The following is a 17,447-nucleotide window of genomic DNA, read 5'->3' on the forward strand; positions in this document are numbered from 1 at the left end:
GTCAAAACTGTCCCTTCCTCTAATCATCCCCCTGGGTCCCCCTTAGACAGTCCTCTCTTTGGGATTCTTTCAGCTATTGACAGAGATAAATTCAGCTCCTCAGCACTTAACTCTTACATTGACTTAGTGCATCAGTCAGTTGTCAGCTTCTTTTCTGCTACATTTCCCTCCTCTTTTCATTCATAATTCCTTATGATCTAACATGTAACTTTCCCAACCAGGCACAGCAAACACCAATAGGACTGGTGGACATCGTGTCCATGTTTTTTCTGAAACCCCATGTTGACTTCCTCAAGCTTCTGCCATGAGTAGATTAGTCAGCTTCCGGAGCCACTAGAGCAGGGCCACAGTCTCCTTCCAGGGTCAGGCCAGGTGTCCTGTTGAGCTTGACCTGGAGGGAACCCTCTAGGTCCCTGGTGACCTGTTACCGGCTACAATCAGCCGAGAACACTGTCCTCTGGACTCTGGTGTGATGAATCTGTACTGTGTCTCTTAGCTGATGGATATGGACTCAACTTCCTAGAGATATGTAGGTCCTTTGTGTTACAGATTTTAAGGGAACACTGTCAATGGCAGAAGGATCTGGCTCATTTACATGTTTTAACAGTAAAGATACAGTAAACATTTCTATTGTAATGAGGCAGAACAAGGAGATACTAGACCAATACAAATCAATAACCATCAAGTAAACATAATCAGTGAGGACAATTTCTGGATTTCTTTTTTATTTAAAGCACCAGTGGCTAACTAATCAGGGTCAGGCAGAGGCAGAAGAAAGTATGAGTCAATGTAAGAGCTTAGTATTGTAAGCCAGCCTCAGACAGGAGGCCTATTAGTCTGAAACTTTGTTCATATTATCCTCTTGCTGGGTGGTTAAGACCATGTAGACAGTCAATAGTAACTATGCATTATATTTTTGGAGGTCAATAGTGACTCTGTGAGAGAGACTTTAGGGACCTGTGAGGAGTTCAATGACTCTCAGCATTGTGTCATCTGCTAGGATTAGTTAAGACCGTGCTGACCAAGTGTCCCTCCCTCTTTTGGAAAGCCCAAAGGACTGATGTTCCTCTGATGTGACTCTCCTGTTGCAGATACATTGACTCGGAGTCCATCTCCAGGTCTCTGTGTCCTCCCTGATCAGGTATCTTACCAGAAGCTGGAAGTTAACAAGTGTCCCATCACCTCCTGTGGCCTTCTCACCTGGGAGCAGAAACCAAAATATTGGTTATTCTTTTAATTCTGATGTTTCTAATCAACTTTAGCTTGTATAGATGATAATCACTCAGAGAGACTATACACATCTAATTTTCAAAACAGATCTACTTAAAGAAGTACAGAACATATCTGGTTAGCAAAGCAGATATGGTCAGAGAACGATACAAAAGTTTAGAATCATTCTGATTATCATTTAAGTTTTGCTGTCAGGTTATAGTGTGAGGTACATCTGGAACATAGAAAGCATACACATTTTCTCTTTTAAGTATCTGTCAGTTATAGGTACAGCCAGAACATGTTAGCAGCCTGGAAACAATATTTTACCCACAACATTAAGCCAGTTGATTTGATCTATAAATTGTATGCCAGGAAAAGACAAGACAGTATAAAACTTGTCATCTGTTTTTTGAAAACAACTTTGACTAATCTGTATACTTATGCATGTACCAATTACCCCAAAACCTGGAAGCAGAAGAGCAGAGTTTAAGAACATTTTTAGAACAAGGAAAATGTCTTAAAGATTAATATGTCTATAGTAATGAACTTAAGATATCAGGGATGACACAATTACATAAGTAAAACCTTGACTGAGACTAATTACACACAGCTTAAGAATAAAGCCAAACCTGGTCATTGTTGAGCTAAACTAGCCTGATTTTAAACACACATTAGAGACATTTTGACAGACACAAAGTAATTTTTTAAGCAAGTACCTTTAGCCATTGAAACATTTTATAGTTTAGCATAAAGCAGCACTTATTACTGGTAGAATATATGTAGCTTAGACAAATTATATTAACATTATTTGTACATGGTAGATTTCCCTATGACATGGGGGCCTTTCTCAGTTTTCTGAAGGACAAAGTCACAATGACTAAATCACCTTTTATAAGTCTTATATTGGTGATATATTACCTCAATGATAACCACTCAGCAAAACCAGCACGAACAAGACAGTATCCATCTTAAAACTACAGTGTTTTAGATATAATAACCTTATAAATTAAATACTAATGAGCCAATTTTAACCTTAAGATTTAGTTCAAAGGTTGACAAACAGAGGAACACAGCTAACTTGGTTGAGCTAGTCTTTTGAAATCATTATCATGTCCAGATTAACATAAGTGAGTTAAGTTTTAAGTTTACAAGCTGAATACCATAACATCCTGCAACCAGCCAGAGTCATCCTCTGTTAGTCTGATATAAGCCCTAGGCTAATAATAATTTTATATCTCAAGGAGTCTTTACTCTGATCAAGTACTTTGAGACTTAGTAAATCAACTTTGTCTTTAGCCTTCTGTTTAGCCTTATTTATACCTTTTTGGTTTTGTTTTGGTTTGGTTTGGTTTGGTTTTTGGTTTTTGGTTTTTCAAAGCAGGGTCTCACTCTAGCCCAGGCTGACCTGGAATTCACTATGTTGTCTATGGGTGGCCTCAAACTCATAATAATCCTCCTACCTCTGCCTCCCAAGTGCTAGGATTAAAGTCGTGCACCACCATATCTGGTTTATTAATACCTTTATCCTTTATCCACATACTTTTACCTTACAACCTATGTAACCACTATGTAACAATTGTGGTGGGTTTTTTTTGTTTGTTTGTTTGTTTGTTTTTTGTTTGTTTTCTTTTGAGGCAAGCCCAACAGACTGGTCTTTTTTATGCAAGAGAGGGAGATAAAGAGCAAGAGAGAGAGTGAATTGGTGCTCCAAAGCCTCCAGCCACTACCATCAAAGTCAAGATGCATGAGCCATTGTGTGTGCATGTGCAACATCGCGCACTTGTGTCACCTTGTGCATCTGGCTTAAGTGGAACTTGGAGCACCAATGGGTCCTTATGTATCACAACAAAGTGTCTTAACCACTAAGCAATAGCTCCAGCCCTAAAACAATATTTTTAGTCAAACATTTGAAATCCAACATGTAAAGTTTCCTCTCCAGTTTATCCTTCTTAGTCGGTTTATCTCACTATAACTACCAACAAAAACTTTTATTATAACTCATTTTTACTGTATAAACAAATGACAAGCTGATTTGATTTCCTTAAGATATAGATATATATCCCCATTTTCATCCTTTCCCTGGAGAGCCATCCAAGCCCCAGCATGTGAGAGCCAGACAATGAGTTAGCCCAGGTTTCTAGCATCTGCCTTGGACTGGCCCCAGGACTTAGCTATTTCTGACTGACCTCTTGACCCTGGAGCACATAGCAGGCAGGACAGCATAATGCTTCTTTGCAAGCGTGAAGGGACTCTCCTAACTCTTCTGGTAGGTATGTGGTTGGGTTCAGGGCTTCAGTGCCTTTCACTCACATTTGGGGATTTCACAACATTTCTTTACAGAGCCAAAAACCATGGGAAAACCAAGGCTGCCTAAAGTGAGAAGCAATTTTAGCACAAGAAGCCTCTTAGATCTGGCCCAAGCATCTCAGTCACATTTAGCTCAGAAGCTCTGCAAAACTTTTTTTTAATAAAAAAAAAATTGTATTTACTTAGAAGCATTCAGAATGTCAACAAAACAGCTGCAATTTTTTTTTTTTTTTTTTTTTTTTTTACAATTACAGGGAAAGACTTTTATCTTGGTTTTCCTCCTTCCATCATTTAACTCTTTTCTCAGTGTCAGGCCCTGGAGTGGTGGAATTTCCCAGTAGCCCAGACAGACTAAATTCCACCCCTTTCTGTGGCCCTAGATTTGGCTATTTTCTTTTTTTTTTTTTTAATTTATTTATTTATTTATTTGAGAGCGACAGACACAGAGAGAAAGACAGATAGAGGGAGAGAGAGGGAGAATGGGCGCGCCAGGGCTTCCAGCCTCTGCAAACAACTCCAGACGCGTGCGCCCCCTTGTGCATCTGGCTAACGTGGGACCTGGGGAGCCGAGCCTCGAACCGGGGTCCTTAGGCTTCACAGGCAAGCGCTTAACCGCTAAGCCATCCCTCCAGCCCGATTTGGCTATTTTCAAGTCCTTCTAGCCAGTACCTCATTACGAGAAAGTGTGTTTGGAGGCAGTTGTGGGGGATGGGGAACAGTCTCTAGCCTTGAAGCTCTGGTCTAGCTCTAGCTGAGCTGTTTTTTTGTTTGTTTGTTTGTTTGGTTGGTTGGTTGGTTGGTTGTTTTTCTTATTTCTTTTTTAATTTCAGGGAGAGTTCAGGATTTATCTCAGGGCTACAGGACAGCTCTCTGATCCTGTCATTTTACAACTTTTTAAGAACAGGAGAAACTTGCATTTTCCCTGTCCATGTTCTTAGTTACTTTCAACATTCCCTCTGGGGGCCATTCAATATTAAAAGCTGATCATACAGTCTGGGATACTGGGCTTGGTGGAAGATCTCCTCCACAATGAATTCCCCACTGTGTTGGTGTTGCAGAACAGAAATAAAGACAAAGCCTTCCTGAGTATAAACTGCTTGGGACAGAAATCACTCTGCAACCTTAGTGCTGTGAGCCACATACACACTCATACACATGCATTCACTCCAAGAGGACTTTTCATATAGACTACAGACAGCCATCTCTCCCTCACACATTAATTCATTTATTTATTCAGAAGTTATGCATTCCCATTTTAAATTCCTACTCCATTCGCAACTCCAGAGACAAAAACCAAACCTCAAAATTACTTTGAGTATATTTCCAAACCTAGAAATTGCTTTGAGGATCAAAAAACACCAGTGAAACCCTAGCATCATGTCAGATCTTCAGATGCAATCTCCTGTAGGTGATCAGTCCATGCCGGCACTTCCAAACCTCAATATTACATCAAGGACAATTTCCAAACATGAAAATCACTTCGCGTATAATTTGTGACTTCACATTGAGGATTTTCCAAACCAAACCTGACTAGTTTCGATTCCATTTTCAAATATTTCAAATTCCAATTTTCAATTTCCAGTTTTCCTAGGGAATTCTTACATGGTCAAGACATCTGGCTCAGTCTAGTCTCCTTCCATTCAGGAACTCCAGTCTTGGGGTTCACAGTCTCCTTGATGACCTGGAAAGGGGCCCTACAATCAATCATGTCATGGGCAAGTGCTTTCCAGTTCCAGGAACCTTTGGCAGGCTGGGAAGCTTGGGAGCAGCAGCCCCTCCTGACCAACAGGGGTTTGGTGAAAGATTATCTGCTTGGGCCTCCAGAAATGTTGCAGAATTTCTCTGAAAAGATCACTCCAGCACCACCAGCATGAGTGAAAGTAGAGAAGCTTATTTCCCAAGGACCAAGAGTACTTTGGGGAGCAATCCCAATTTTGGTCCCCAGGAAATAAACTCCTCTATTTTCACCCATGGTGATGTTGGAGTGATCTTCACAGAGAAGTTCTGCAACAGTACCATGCTATACACATAGATACAAATAATGTAAGATAATGTAATGTATTGCAGGTTGCTATGAAGTTATTATATTTAAAAAAACATTATGAACTTTTACCACAACCTTTGTATCCTCTATCCCCCTAATTATGCCCTCTTACTTCCTGTGAAAGCTACCCTAAATAAGACCTTAACTTGAGTTCCTGCCTCTGGCTTATATTCACTCACTGAATCTCAGAACACCTCATCCAAGACACACAAACAATTTTATTATAGTAGAGGCCAAGATTTTTCTTTCCTCATATTCACCTTCCTATTAATATTCCAAGGTTCCTCATTTCATAAGGTTGTAGATAGAATTGTTTATCTTTGTATTCATGCATTTTCATTCATTTACTTCTCTTCAAAGTCTTAGCTTTCACAACCTTAAGTTAGATCCTCAGTCATCTCAAAGGGACAGATTTATGCAGTTGTCTCTTGTCTTGTGTGGTCACAAAAGTTCCTCATATCCATACCACCAACAATGAAGCAATTAGAAGAATCAAGAACCATTTTTTTTAGATTACAAATGAAAGTTTCATAGCTCGTTAAAATACAGATATTTATAACCTGAGTGAAGAATTCCAATAAATTCATGTTTTTATTAATATTTTTAGGTAATGTAACTAACTGAATGGAAAGCAGAAACGTGACAGAGTTTATTCTCCTGGGACTCACGGAGAACCCAGAAATGCAGAAAATTGTGTTTGCTCTGTTTTTGGTCATCTACCTCACCTCTGTAGTAGGAAATGTGCTCATTGTGGTCACCATAACTTTCACAACATTATTAGGATCACCTATGTACTTTTTTCTAGCTTATCTCTCCTTTATTGATGCCTGCTATTCATCTGTCAGTACCCCTAAACTGATTACAGATTCACTCCATGAAAAGAAGATCATTCTATTCAATGATTGTATGACCCAAATCTTTGGGGAACATTTATTTGGGGGTGCTGAGATCATCCTGCTGACTGTGATGGCCTATGACCGCTATGTGGCCATCTGCAAGCCCCTGCACTACACAACCATCATGAGCCGACAATTATGTAGCCTACTAGTGGGAGTGTCATGGTTAGGAGGTTTTCTTCATGCAACAATACAGATCCTATTCATCTTCCAATTACCCTTCTGTGGCCCAAATGTCATAGATCACTTCATGTGTGACCTGAACCCTTTGCTCAACCTTGTCTGTGCTGATACCCACACTTTGGGGCTCTTTGTTGCTGCCAATAGTGGGTTCATCTGTTTGTTAAATTTCCTCCTTTTACTGGTCTCCTACGTGGCCATCCTGCGCTCCCTAAGCAACCACAGCTTGGAGGGGAGGCGCAAAGCCCTCTCCACCTGTGGCTCCCACATCACTGTGGTTGTCTTGTTCTTTGTGCCCTGCATTTTTGTGTACATGAGACCTGTAGCTATTTTACCCATGGATAAAGCAGTCGCTGTGTTCTATACTATGATAACTCCTATGTTAAACCCTTTAATCTATACCTTAAGAAATGCTCAAATGAAAAATGCCATTAGGAAACTGGGTAGTAGAAAAGTTTTTTTAAGTGATGAATAAATGTGACTGGACTCCAGAATTACTTTAGCTGAGTAAAAAGCAAGCAAAAAAAAAAATCAAAGAATACTTTATGTAATTCCAACAAGACACAATTGAATAAGGAAAAAATAACCATGGAATTGACTTACACATTCTTCACTGAGAAGAGGAGAAATGGGTACAAGACATAATTTCTAAGTAATGTCCACTCTCTGCACTTTGGAGAATTTTATAAAATTGAGATTTTTGGCTAACTTATCTTTGTATATAGATTAATAAGCTTTCAATATAATAAAAAATAAAGACCTACTAGGTTGTGCAAGCAACTGGAACTTGACTTCAATGGCTGAGGCCCTGGTTTGACAATTCTCTCTCTCTCTCATAAAAAATATTTTAAAAATGTAAAGAGGCTGGGTTACCTGCATGCACAGTGCGGACAGTTGCCAGGGTGTGGAGTGGGTAGGCCAGACCCCTGATTCCTGGCTCCTCCCAGTTCCCTGGTCGAAGTTCACTGGGCCTGAATATGTGTGGACAGGCTGTGAAGCACAGAGTGAGTAGAACAGATTCCTGTTCCCCGGCTCCTCCCAGTACCCTGGTCCAGGTAGGTCCTATTGTTCCTTGCTTGGGGAGGCCTGGTTCCTGTGTGAGCTGTGTAATCAGGCCTTTTGCTCTGGTATACTGATTGGCCACTTGGTGCCAACCTCCGTGTTCACCACAGTGAGAGGGTGCATCAGTCAAAGGACAAAAACTTGCTTCCTACTCAATAAAATAAAAAGTTTCCATAAAATGGATAGACAACAATGCAAAAAGAGCAAAGGAAAGTCAGAAAACTGAGAGATCTCCATCAAGAATGTTCTATAATAGAAACCTCCAGTGACATAGAGAAATCAACAGAAATTCATTCTGGAAATGAAAAAACAATAACTAATGAGACCCTGATAAAAAAATAAATAAATAAATTACTGAACTGGAAGAAAGCCATCAAAGAACCAACAATTGTATCAATGAAATTTAACAGAATTGTCTCTTAGTGCATTGAGCTTTTGACAGTAGGCTCAACTTGATTGAAGAATTGTTGGAATCCTTGAAAGAGATACAGGTAAACTGAAGATGACTCAAGAAATGGAAGATCTCAAAAACCAGTTGAGGGCTGGAGATATTGCATAGTGGTAAGGCACTTGCCTGCAAAGCCAAAGGATCCTGGTTTGATTCTCCAGGACCCATGTAAGCCAGATGCACAAGGGGGCGCATGCATCTGGATTTTGTTGGCAGTGGCTGGAAGCCCTGGCGAGCCCATTCTCTCTCTCTCTCTCTCTCTCTCTCTCTCTCTCTTTCTCTCTCTCTCTAATAAATTAATTATTTTTAAAAAACAGTTGATTAAGCTTAATGATAGATAATTAATTAATTTATATATCAGGCCAAGATTTTCTCCCATTCAGTGGGCAATCTATTGGCTCTGCTTATGGTGTGTTTGTCTGTGCAAAAGCTTTTTTTTTTTTTTTTAAAGTTTTTTGGAGTTAGGGTCTCACTCTGGCCCAGGATGACCTGGAATTAACTAAACTAGGTAGTCTCAGGGTGGCCTTGAACTCAAGGTGATCCTTCTACCTCTGCCTCCCAAGTGTGCTGCTGTGCCTGTCTGATGCAAAACCTTTTTATCTTCATGAGATCCAGTTGGTTGAGTGCTTGTTTAATTTCCTGGGCTACTGGGGTTTTGTTCAGAATGTCTTTTCCCAGTTCTATATCATAGAGAGTGCCTCCTATTTTTTTCCTAGTAGTTGAAGAGTTTCAAGTCTTATATTGAGGTCTTTAATCCATTTGGACTTTATTTTTGTATATGGGGAAATGAGTGGGTCTAATTTCATATTTATACATATGGCCACCCAATTTGTCCAACACCACTTGCTGAAAATGCTGTCTTTTCTCCAATCTACATTATTGGCACCTTTGTCAAAGATCAAGCAGCTGTAGTTACTTGACCTAAGGTCTGGGTCTTAAATTTTGTTCCATTGGTCTATGCTTCTGTTTTATTCCAATACCATGCTGTTTTTGTCACTATAACTTTGTAATATAGCTTTAGATCAGGTATGGCTATACTGCCAGAGGGTTATTTATTTATTTATTTTGCAGAGGATATGTTTGTATATATGAGTTTTTCTGTCACTCCATAGTAATTTTGAGATCATTTTTTCAATCTCTGTGAAGAATGATGCTGGAGTTATTATTGGTATTGCATTAAACCTGTATATTGCTTTGGGTAGAATTGCCATTTTCACAATATTAATTCTACTTATTCAGGAACATGGGAGGCCTTTCCATCTTCTCCTCAATTTATTTCTTGAGTTTTTATGTTTTCATTATAGAGGTCTTTCAAATTCTTTGTTAGTGTTATTCCAAGGTATTTAACTGTTTTGTTGCTATTGAAAAGGTGTCAGCCTCACTGATTTCTTTCTCTGTATATTTGTCCTTTGCATATAGAAATCTACTGATTTTTGTGCATTGATTTTTTTTAACCTGCTCTTTATTGAAGGATTGATTGCCTTTAAAGTTTAATATGGACACTTTTGGGTCACATGTGTATAGGATCATGTCATGTGCGAATAGGGCTCACTTGATTTTCCTTTTCCAATTTGCATCCTTTTTATTTCTTTCTCCTCTCTTGTTTCTTGGGCTAGTACTTCTAGTACTATGGGGTAGAGCAGTGGTGAGAGTGGGAGCCCTTGTCGTGTTCTCAACCTCAGTGCGATCTTCTTGAGTTTTTCCCCATTAACTATTATTTGGGCTTTAGGAGCTTTATATATAGCCTTTATTGTGTTGAGATATAAACTCTCCATGCCTATTCTTTAAAGTATTTTAATCATGAAGTGGTGTTATATTTTGCCAAAGGCTTTCTTTGCATCAATTTGGGTGATCATGTGGTTTTATGGTTAAGTTTATTTCTTTGGTGCAATTCATTGACTGATTTCTGTATGTTAAACCACCCCATATCCCTGGGATTAAGTCTACTTGACAAATAACAAGGCAAATAACACTTTGATGTGTTGTTCAATTTGATTTGTGATGATTTTGTTCAGGATCTTTTCATCTACATTCATTAGGGATATAGGTCTATAGTTTTTTTTCCTTCTTGCATCTCTGTCTGGTTTTGGTAGTAGGGTGATTCTTGCTTCATACAAAGAGTATGGAGGGGCTGGAGAGATACTTTAGCAGTTAAGGTGCTTGCCTTTGAAGCCTAACGACCCAGGTTTGGTTCTCCAGGTCCCGCATAAGCCATATGCACATTGTAGCACATGCATCTGGAGTTCATTTGTAGTGGCTAAAGGCCCTGGCTTGCCCATTCTCACTTACTCTCTCTCCATCTCTAATAAATAAATAAATGAAAATAAAATCTTTTAAAAAGTTGGAGAGGATTCCTTCATCTCCCATTATGTGAAACAGTTTGAGAAAAAAAATTGTTTGAGTTCTTCATTGAAAATTTGATAGAATTCATCTTAGAAGCCATTTGGTCCTGAACTTTTCTATGGGGGGAAATTGTTGATTCCATTTTCAATCTCCATGGGTGTGATATGTTTGTTTAGGAGATTATTCTGCTCTGAGTTTACTTTTCTTAAATTTTGTTTTGTATACTTTTATTTACTTATTTGAAAGTGATGGAGAGAGAGAGAGAAAGAGGCAAACAGGGAGAGAGAGAATGGGCATGCGAGGGCCTCTGGCCACTGCAAACGAACTCCACATGCATGCACCCCCTTGTGCATCTGGCTAACATGAGTCCTGGAGAATCGAGCCTTGAACCGGGGTCCTTAGGCTTCACAGGAAAGTGTTTAACTGCTAAGCCATCTCTCCAGCCCTGAGTTTACTTTTAGTAGGTGGTAAGTGTCTAGGAATTCATCCTTTTCTTCCAAATTATTCAATTTTGTGGGGTAGCGGTTTGGGAAGTATGCCCTGGTGACTATTCCAATTTCATTTATGTCTCTGGTGATCTCTCCCTTTTTCATTTCTTATTTTGTTAATTTGATACTTCTCTATTTTGTTTTTGCTTGATTGAATTGGCCAGGGACTTGTCAATATAGTTTACCTTTTCAAAGAACCAGCTCTTTATTGCATCAATTTTAAAATTGTTTTCTTAATTTCCAATTCCTTACTTTCTGCTCTAATCTTCATTATTTATTTCCATATGGAGCTCTTTGGGTTGGGTTCTTCTTGTTTTTCCAGTGCCTTTAGGTAGACAGTCAAGTTATTAATTTGGGATCTCTGTCTTGGTAATGAAGGCTTTTAGGGCTATGAACTTTTCCCTTAGGGGCTGCCTTCATTGTGTTTCATACTTTTGATAGGTTGTGCTTTCATTATCATTCAATTCTAGGAATTTTACAATTTATTTTTGGATTTATTTCATAACCCACTCATTGTATAATAGTGTTGTTTATTCTCCAGGAACTGGTGGAGTTCTTGATATGTCTCTTGCTGTTAATTTCTAGCATTTAAGCATGACATGATACAAGTTACTTCAATTTTCCTGACTTTGTGGAGGCATGCTTTATGGCCCAATATATGGTCAATTTTGGAGGTGGTTCCATGGGCTGTTGAGAAGAATATGTATTCTCTATAGTTGGGGTGAATAGTTCTCTAGATATCCATTAGATCTAGTTGAAATATGATGTTGTTGAGCTCTATTATTTCTGTGTTGACTTTCTGCATGGATGATCTGTCTAATGATGATAGTGGAGTACTGAAGTCTCCAACTATGATAGTATTGGTATTTATTTATGTTTTATTGTCAAGTAGATTTTGTTTTATAAACTGTAGTGCACCTGTGTTTGGCTCATATATATTTATGATTGCAATGTGCTAATGTTGGGACATTCCCTTAATGAGTAAGGAGTGGCCTTTTGTTGCTTTTTGATTACTTTTGGTTTGAAGTCTATTTTATCAGATATTAATATAGCAATACCCATTTTTTATTTCCATTTGCTTGGAATATCATTTTTGAACCTTTCCCCCTAAGGAGGTGTTTTTCTTTAGTGGTGAGGTGGGTTTCTTGAAGACAGCAGATAAAAGGGTCCAGTTTTTTGATCTGCCCTGATAACATGTATCTTTTGATGAATGAGTTAAGACCATTAATATATATGGTTATTACTGTAAGGTTTGAATTAATCCCTGTCATGATGATGTGTTTTATGGAGTTTGGGGCTTTCTTGTGTTTGGTACTATTTTGAGCCTGGTTATTATGATCTTCTTATTGTCTCTTGAGATTAGTTGTTTGTTCTTTGTGGAGTATTTCCTCAAGTATTCTATGTATGTTTGGCTTTGTGTTAAATAACCATGGAGTTTACTTTCTTCATGGAAAGTTTCTCTTTCACCATCTGTTATGATGGATATGTTTGCTGGGTAGAGTAGTTTGGCTTAGAAGCCATAGTTTTTTGGAATTTGAAGTGTTCCATTCTAGGCTGTTCTGGCTTTCAGGATTTCCTCTGAGAAATCTGGTATATTTCTGATAGGATCACCTTTGGATGTTGTGAGTTGTTTCTCTCCTGCTGCTTTTAACACTCTGTCTTTGTTTTCATTGTTAAAGAGTTTTAACTATGATGTATCTTGGAAAGTTTCTTCTTAGGTCCCATTAGTTTGGTGTTCTATGAGCTTCTTGTATATAAATGGGCCTCTCTTTTATGAGATTAGGAAAATTTCTTCAAAAATTGTGTTGAATATGTTCTCTATGCCTCTGGCTTGGATTTCCTCTCCTTCTGGTAGACCCATGATATGAATGTTTGGTCTTTTTATGGTATCCTACAGTTCCGTACTATTCTGTTAACTTAAGTTTTCAAACTTAGCAAATTTTTGGCTCCCTGATTAATTTTTTCTGTCATGTCTTCCAGGACAGAAGTTCTGTCTTCCACATGAGTAACACTGCTCATGAGGTTTTTATAATTTCTATTTGATTTTTGTTTTTTATTGTGTCATTTTGCATCATGTCCTTCTTTTTTTTGAGGTTTGATTTCAATTCAAATTCTGATTTTCTTGATGTTTCCTGGAATTTATTCTTACATTTGATCTAGCAACAATCTACAGCTCCTGAATGTTCCATTGTCCAAAAAAAGTATGTTTCCATATTATTTACTTATATCCTCTTAGATTTTGATTGGCCCTCTCTCCACCTTTCCTGTACTCAGTCTCTTCGCCTGACCTCACTTGGGCCTTTTCACTCGCATTAATCTATTCTTCTACTTACATATACACAATACCATCCTATTAAGTATCCCCCTCCCTTCATTTATTTTCCCTTTATATCTCTTTCCTATCATACTGGCCTCTGCTACTGAGTTTTCATCCTACTCACACCGAAGTCCAGTCATCTGTAGCTGGGATGCACATATGAGAGAGAAATGCAATGTTTGGCTTTCTGGGCCTGGGTTACCTCATTTAGTATAATCCTTGCTGGACCCAACCATTTTCCTGAAAATTTCATAACTTCATTTTTCTTTACTGATAAATAGAACTCCATTGTAAAAATGTGCCATATCTTCATTATCCACTCATCAGTTGAGGGACATCTAGGCTGGTTCCATTTCCCAGCTATTGTGAAATGAGTGACAATAAACATGGTTGAGCAAGTATCTCTAAGGTAATGAGATGAGCCCTTAGGATATATGCCTAGGAGTGCTATAGCTGGGTCATATGATAGATCTATTTTTAGCTATCATAGGAACCTCCACACTGATTTCCACAATGGCTGGACCAGACTGCATTCCCACCAACAGTTTAGAAGAGTTGTAAGTTTTCCACATCCTCGCCAGCATTTATGGTCATTTGTTTTCATGATGGTAGCCAATCTGACAGGAGTGAGATAGAATCTCAACATGTTTTAATCTGAATTTCCCTTATAACTAGGGATATAGAACTTTTTCTTAGATGATTATATGCCATCCATATTTCTAATTTCAAGAACTCTCTATTTAGTTCCATGGCCCATTTTTTAATTGGCTTGTTTGATTTCTTATTATTTAATTTTTTGAGTTCTTTTTATATCCTAGATATAAATCCTCTATCAGATGTATAGCTGGCAAAGATTTTTTCCCATTCTGTAGGTTGCCTCTTTGCTTTATTCACAGTGTCCTTTGCCATACAAAATCTTTGTAATTTCATGAGGGCCCAGTGGTTAATCTGTGGTTTTATTGATTGAACAACTGGGATTACATTCTGAAAGCCTTTGCCAACACCAATATGTTGAAGGGTTTCACCTACTTTCTCCTCTAGCAATTTCAGATTTGCAGGTCTGATATTATGGTCTGTAATCCATTTGGACTTAGTTCTGGTGCATGGAGAGATAGAAGGATAGATTTTCATCCTTCTACAGATACTTATCTAGTTTTCCCAGCAACACTTGCTGAAGAGGCTGTCTTTTCTCCAGTGAGGATTTTTGGCATTTTTGTCAAATATCAGGTGGCTATAGCTACCCGAACTTACATCCAGGTCCTCTATTCTGTTCCATTCATCTACATGTTTTCTTTTGTGCCAGTACCATGCTGTTTTTGTTACTATGGCTCTGTAGTATAGGTTAAAATCAGGTATATTGATACCACCAGCCTTATTTTTGTTGCTCAATATTGTTTAGATATTTGAGATTATTTGTGCTTCCAATGAATTTTTGGATTGTTTTTTTCTATTTCCATGAAGAATGCCATTGGAATTTTGATGGGGATTGCATGAAATGTTTAGATTGCTTTTGGTAAGATTGCCATTTTGACAATATTGATTCTTCCAATCCAAGAACTGGGGATGTCTTTCCATTTCCTAATGTCTTCTGAAATATCTCACTTGAGTGTTTTAAAGTTTTCATTGTAGGGTTCTTTCACATTCTTAGTTAAGTTTATTTCAAGGTACTTTATTTTTTTATGCAATTCAAAATGGAAGTACTTCTCTGATTTCATCCTGTATGTGTTTGTTCTTAGCATATAGAAAGGCTACTGTTTTCTGTGTGTTTATTTTGTATTCTGCTACACGGCAATAGTTGTTTATCCACTCTAACAGTTTGCTGGTAGAGTCTTTAGGGTCCTTTATGTATAAAATAATGTCATTTGTAAATAATGATCATTTGATATCTACCTTTCCAATTTGTATCCCTTTTATGTATGTCTCTTGCCTTTTTGTTATGGCTAAGACTTCCAATACTATATTAAATAAAAGTGGGGCCAGTGGACACCCTTGTCTTGTTCCTGGTTTTAGTGGAAAAGCTTCAGGTTTTTCCCCATTTAGTAATATGTTGGCTGTAGGCTTATCATAAATAGACTTTGTTATCTTGGGATATGTTCTTTCTATTCCCAGTGTCTGTAGAACTTTTACCATGAAGGGGTGTTGGATTTTGACAAGTGCTTTCTCTGCATCTAATGAGAAGATCATGCAAGTTTTGTCCTTCTGTCCATTTATATAATGTATTATTTTATCGATTTGCATATGTTGAACCATCCCTGCATCTCTGGGATAATGCCTACTTGGTCAGGGTGAATGGTCTTTCTGATATATTCTGGTATTCTGTTTGCCAATATTTTGTTGAGAATTTTATTTTATGTTTTATTAATGAGTTTTGTACTCAGTGAATACAGTCTAGTTGGTACTATTGTTAGGCTCATCCATGTCCTGCCCCCTCCCCCTGGCCCCTCCTTGTTGAGGTATATGGGTCATGCAATGTGGAATTAGCCCAGTTATGGGTAGGAGGAAATGTCTCTGTGTATCATGACCCAACATGTGGCTCTGACATTCATTCTATCCCTTCTTCTGCAAATTTCCCTGAGCTATGTTGGCTTCATTTTAGGTCTGCTTCAGTGATGAGGTGTTGGGGGCCTCTGGGTCTCTGGATATCTTATTTGGTAGGACTTGATTGTTTTCTGTGTTGATCTCCTTCACCCTTGTACTGGTACCCAGTTCACCAAAAAATAGCACCATTGCTTGCTTCCCCAATTATTCTTAGTTTCAGCTGGGGCCCTTTTAAGTTATGATAGGTTGGTTCTCTCCTTAGGATCTGCATCTATCTGAAAAAGAGAAGCAGATTCTCCAACAGAGAGTAAAGTTAGCACCAGACATATGGGATAACCCTTATTTTTTATACAGAATTTAACAGGTGTAGGCCCTGTTATAGCCCACAATTGGTGGTAGCTTGATAATGGAGAGCAGGCTCATGTTTGGATATGGTTCTGACTTGTTTCCCAGCTCCAGCTATGTGTCCCATTCAACTGAGGGGATCAGTTAGCCAAATCAAGAGAAGTTGGTTTTCCACCATGGCTGTGTACCACTATTGCACTTGTGTGAGCATCACAGCAAGTAATTTGCTGCTAAGTAGGTTAGACCATGAGTTGCTTGGACAGATATTGGTCATTTTCCCCCAGTCACCCATGTAGCACCTAGACACACTGTCTGGGGGAGTGATTCTCTTCCAGCTTCCAGCCATGTCATTCCATTTTACATGTTAACCACATATAGTATATTCAATAGTAGGGTCTTACCACTAACCTTTGGTGGGTTATCAAGTACTCAGACAGAAATCTGTCTTTCTTTTAGGAAACTTTGTAAGTATCTCTGCTCAAAAGCTCATTGTGGATAATAGCCATATGCTGGTGCTTGGAGTTATAGGTCAGTGCCCACTAAGAAAAGGAAAAATATATATATAACTAATATAAAAGAGTCAGGGAGAAGAGAGAGAGAGAGAGGAGCTGTAGAAGATTAAGGTCAGTCTTCATCATATCCTCTCTAGTGTCTTGTGGCTCATGTGTTCCCTCAAGGGCCTGGTGAAGGTTCAACCATTTGGTCTGTCTTTTAGGATGTATAATTTTTAGGAACCATTGCCATTTGAGTCTAGATTTGTGTCTCTACCCCCTCCCTTGCCCTCCTCTCCCTCCACACCCACCCTATTGTCTAGTCCTCAAGATGCTTGCTGGGTATGTTGGCATCTTGGTTAGATTCAGGTTAGGTGCTGTAGATGAGTGAGACTATGTGGTGATTTTCTTTCTGTGATTGGTAAGTTCATTGAGAATGATCTGTTCCAGGTTCAACATTTTCACTCAAATTTCACTGTGTCATTTTTTTCTTACTGCTATGTAGAATTCCATTGTATAGATATATCACATCTTGGTTATCCATTTTTCTAGTGATGGACATCTGTGTTGATTCCAGCTTAGCTATTCTGAATGGAGCCACTATAAACATGGTTGAGCAAATCTCTCTGTACTGTAGATTAAAGGTTTTAGGGTACATGCTCAGTAAGGGAATAACTGGGTTTGTTGGTACCTCTGTAGTCAGCTTTTTCAGGAGTCTCCATATTGCTTTCCAAAGTGGTTGTACCATCTTACATTCCCACTAACAGTGGATGAGG

The 17,447-nt window shown here is 38.5% G+C and overlaps 1 protein-coding gene across 1 annotated transcript; it reads left to right on the forward strand.

Moving 5' to 3' along the window:
* Positions 1 to 6,187: 6,187 nt before the first annotated feature.
* Positions 6,188 to 7,114, forward strand: LOC101600922 (olfactory receptor 4C46-like). Its single transcript, XM_004673138.2, has one exon. The coding sequence runs from the start codon at positions 6,188 to 6,190 to the stop codon at positions 7,112 to 7,114; it is 927 nt and encodes a 308-aa protein (XP_004673195.2).
* The last annotated feature ends 10,333 nt before the right edge of the window (positions 7,115 to 17,447 follow it).

The sequence above is a fragment of the Jaculus jaculus genome, chromosome 1, assembly GCF_020740685.1.
Source record: "Jaculus jaculus isolate mJacJac1 chromosome 1, mJacJac1.mat.Y.cur, whole genome shotgun sequence".
NCBI classification, from domain to species: Eukaryota; Metazoa; Chordata; class Mammalia; order Rodentia; family Dipodidae; genus Jaculus; species Jaculus jaculus.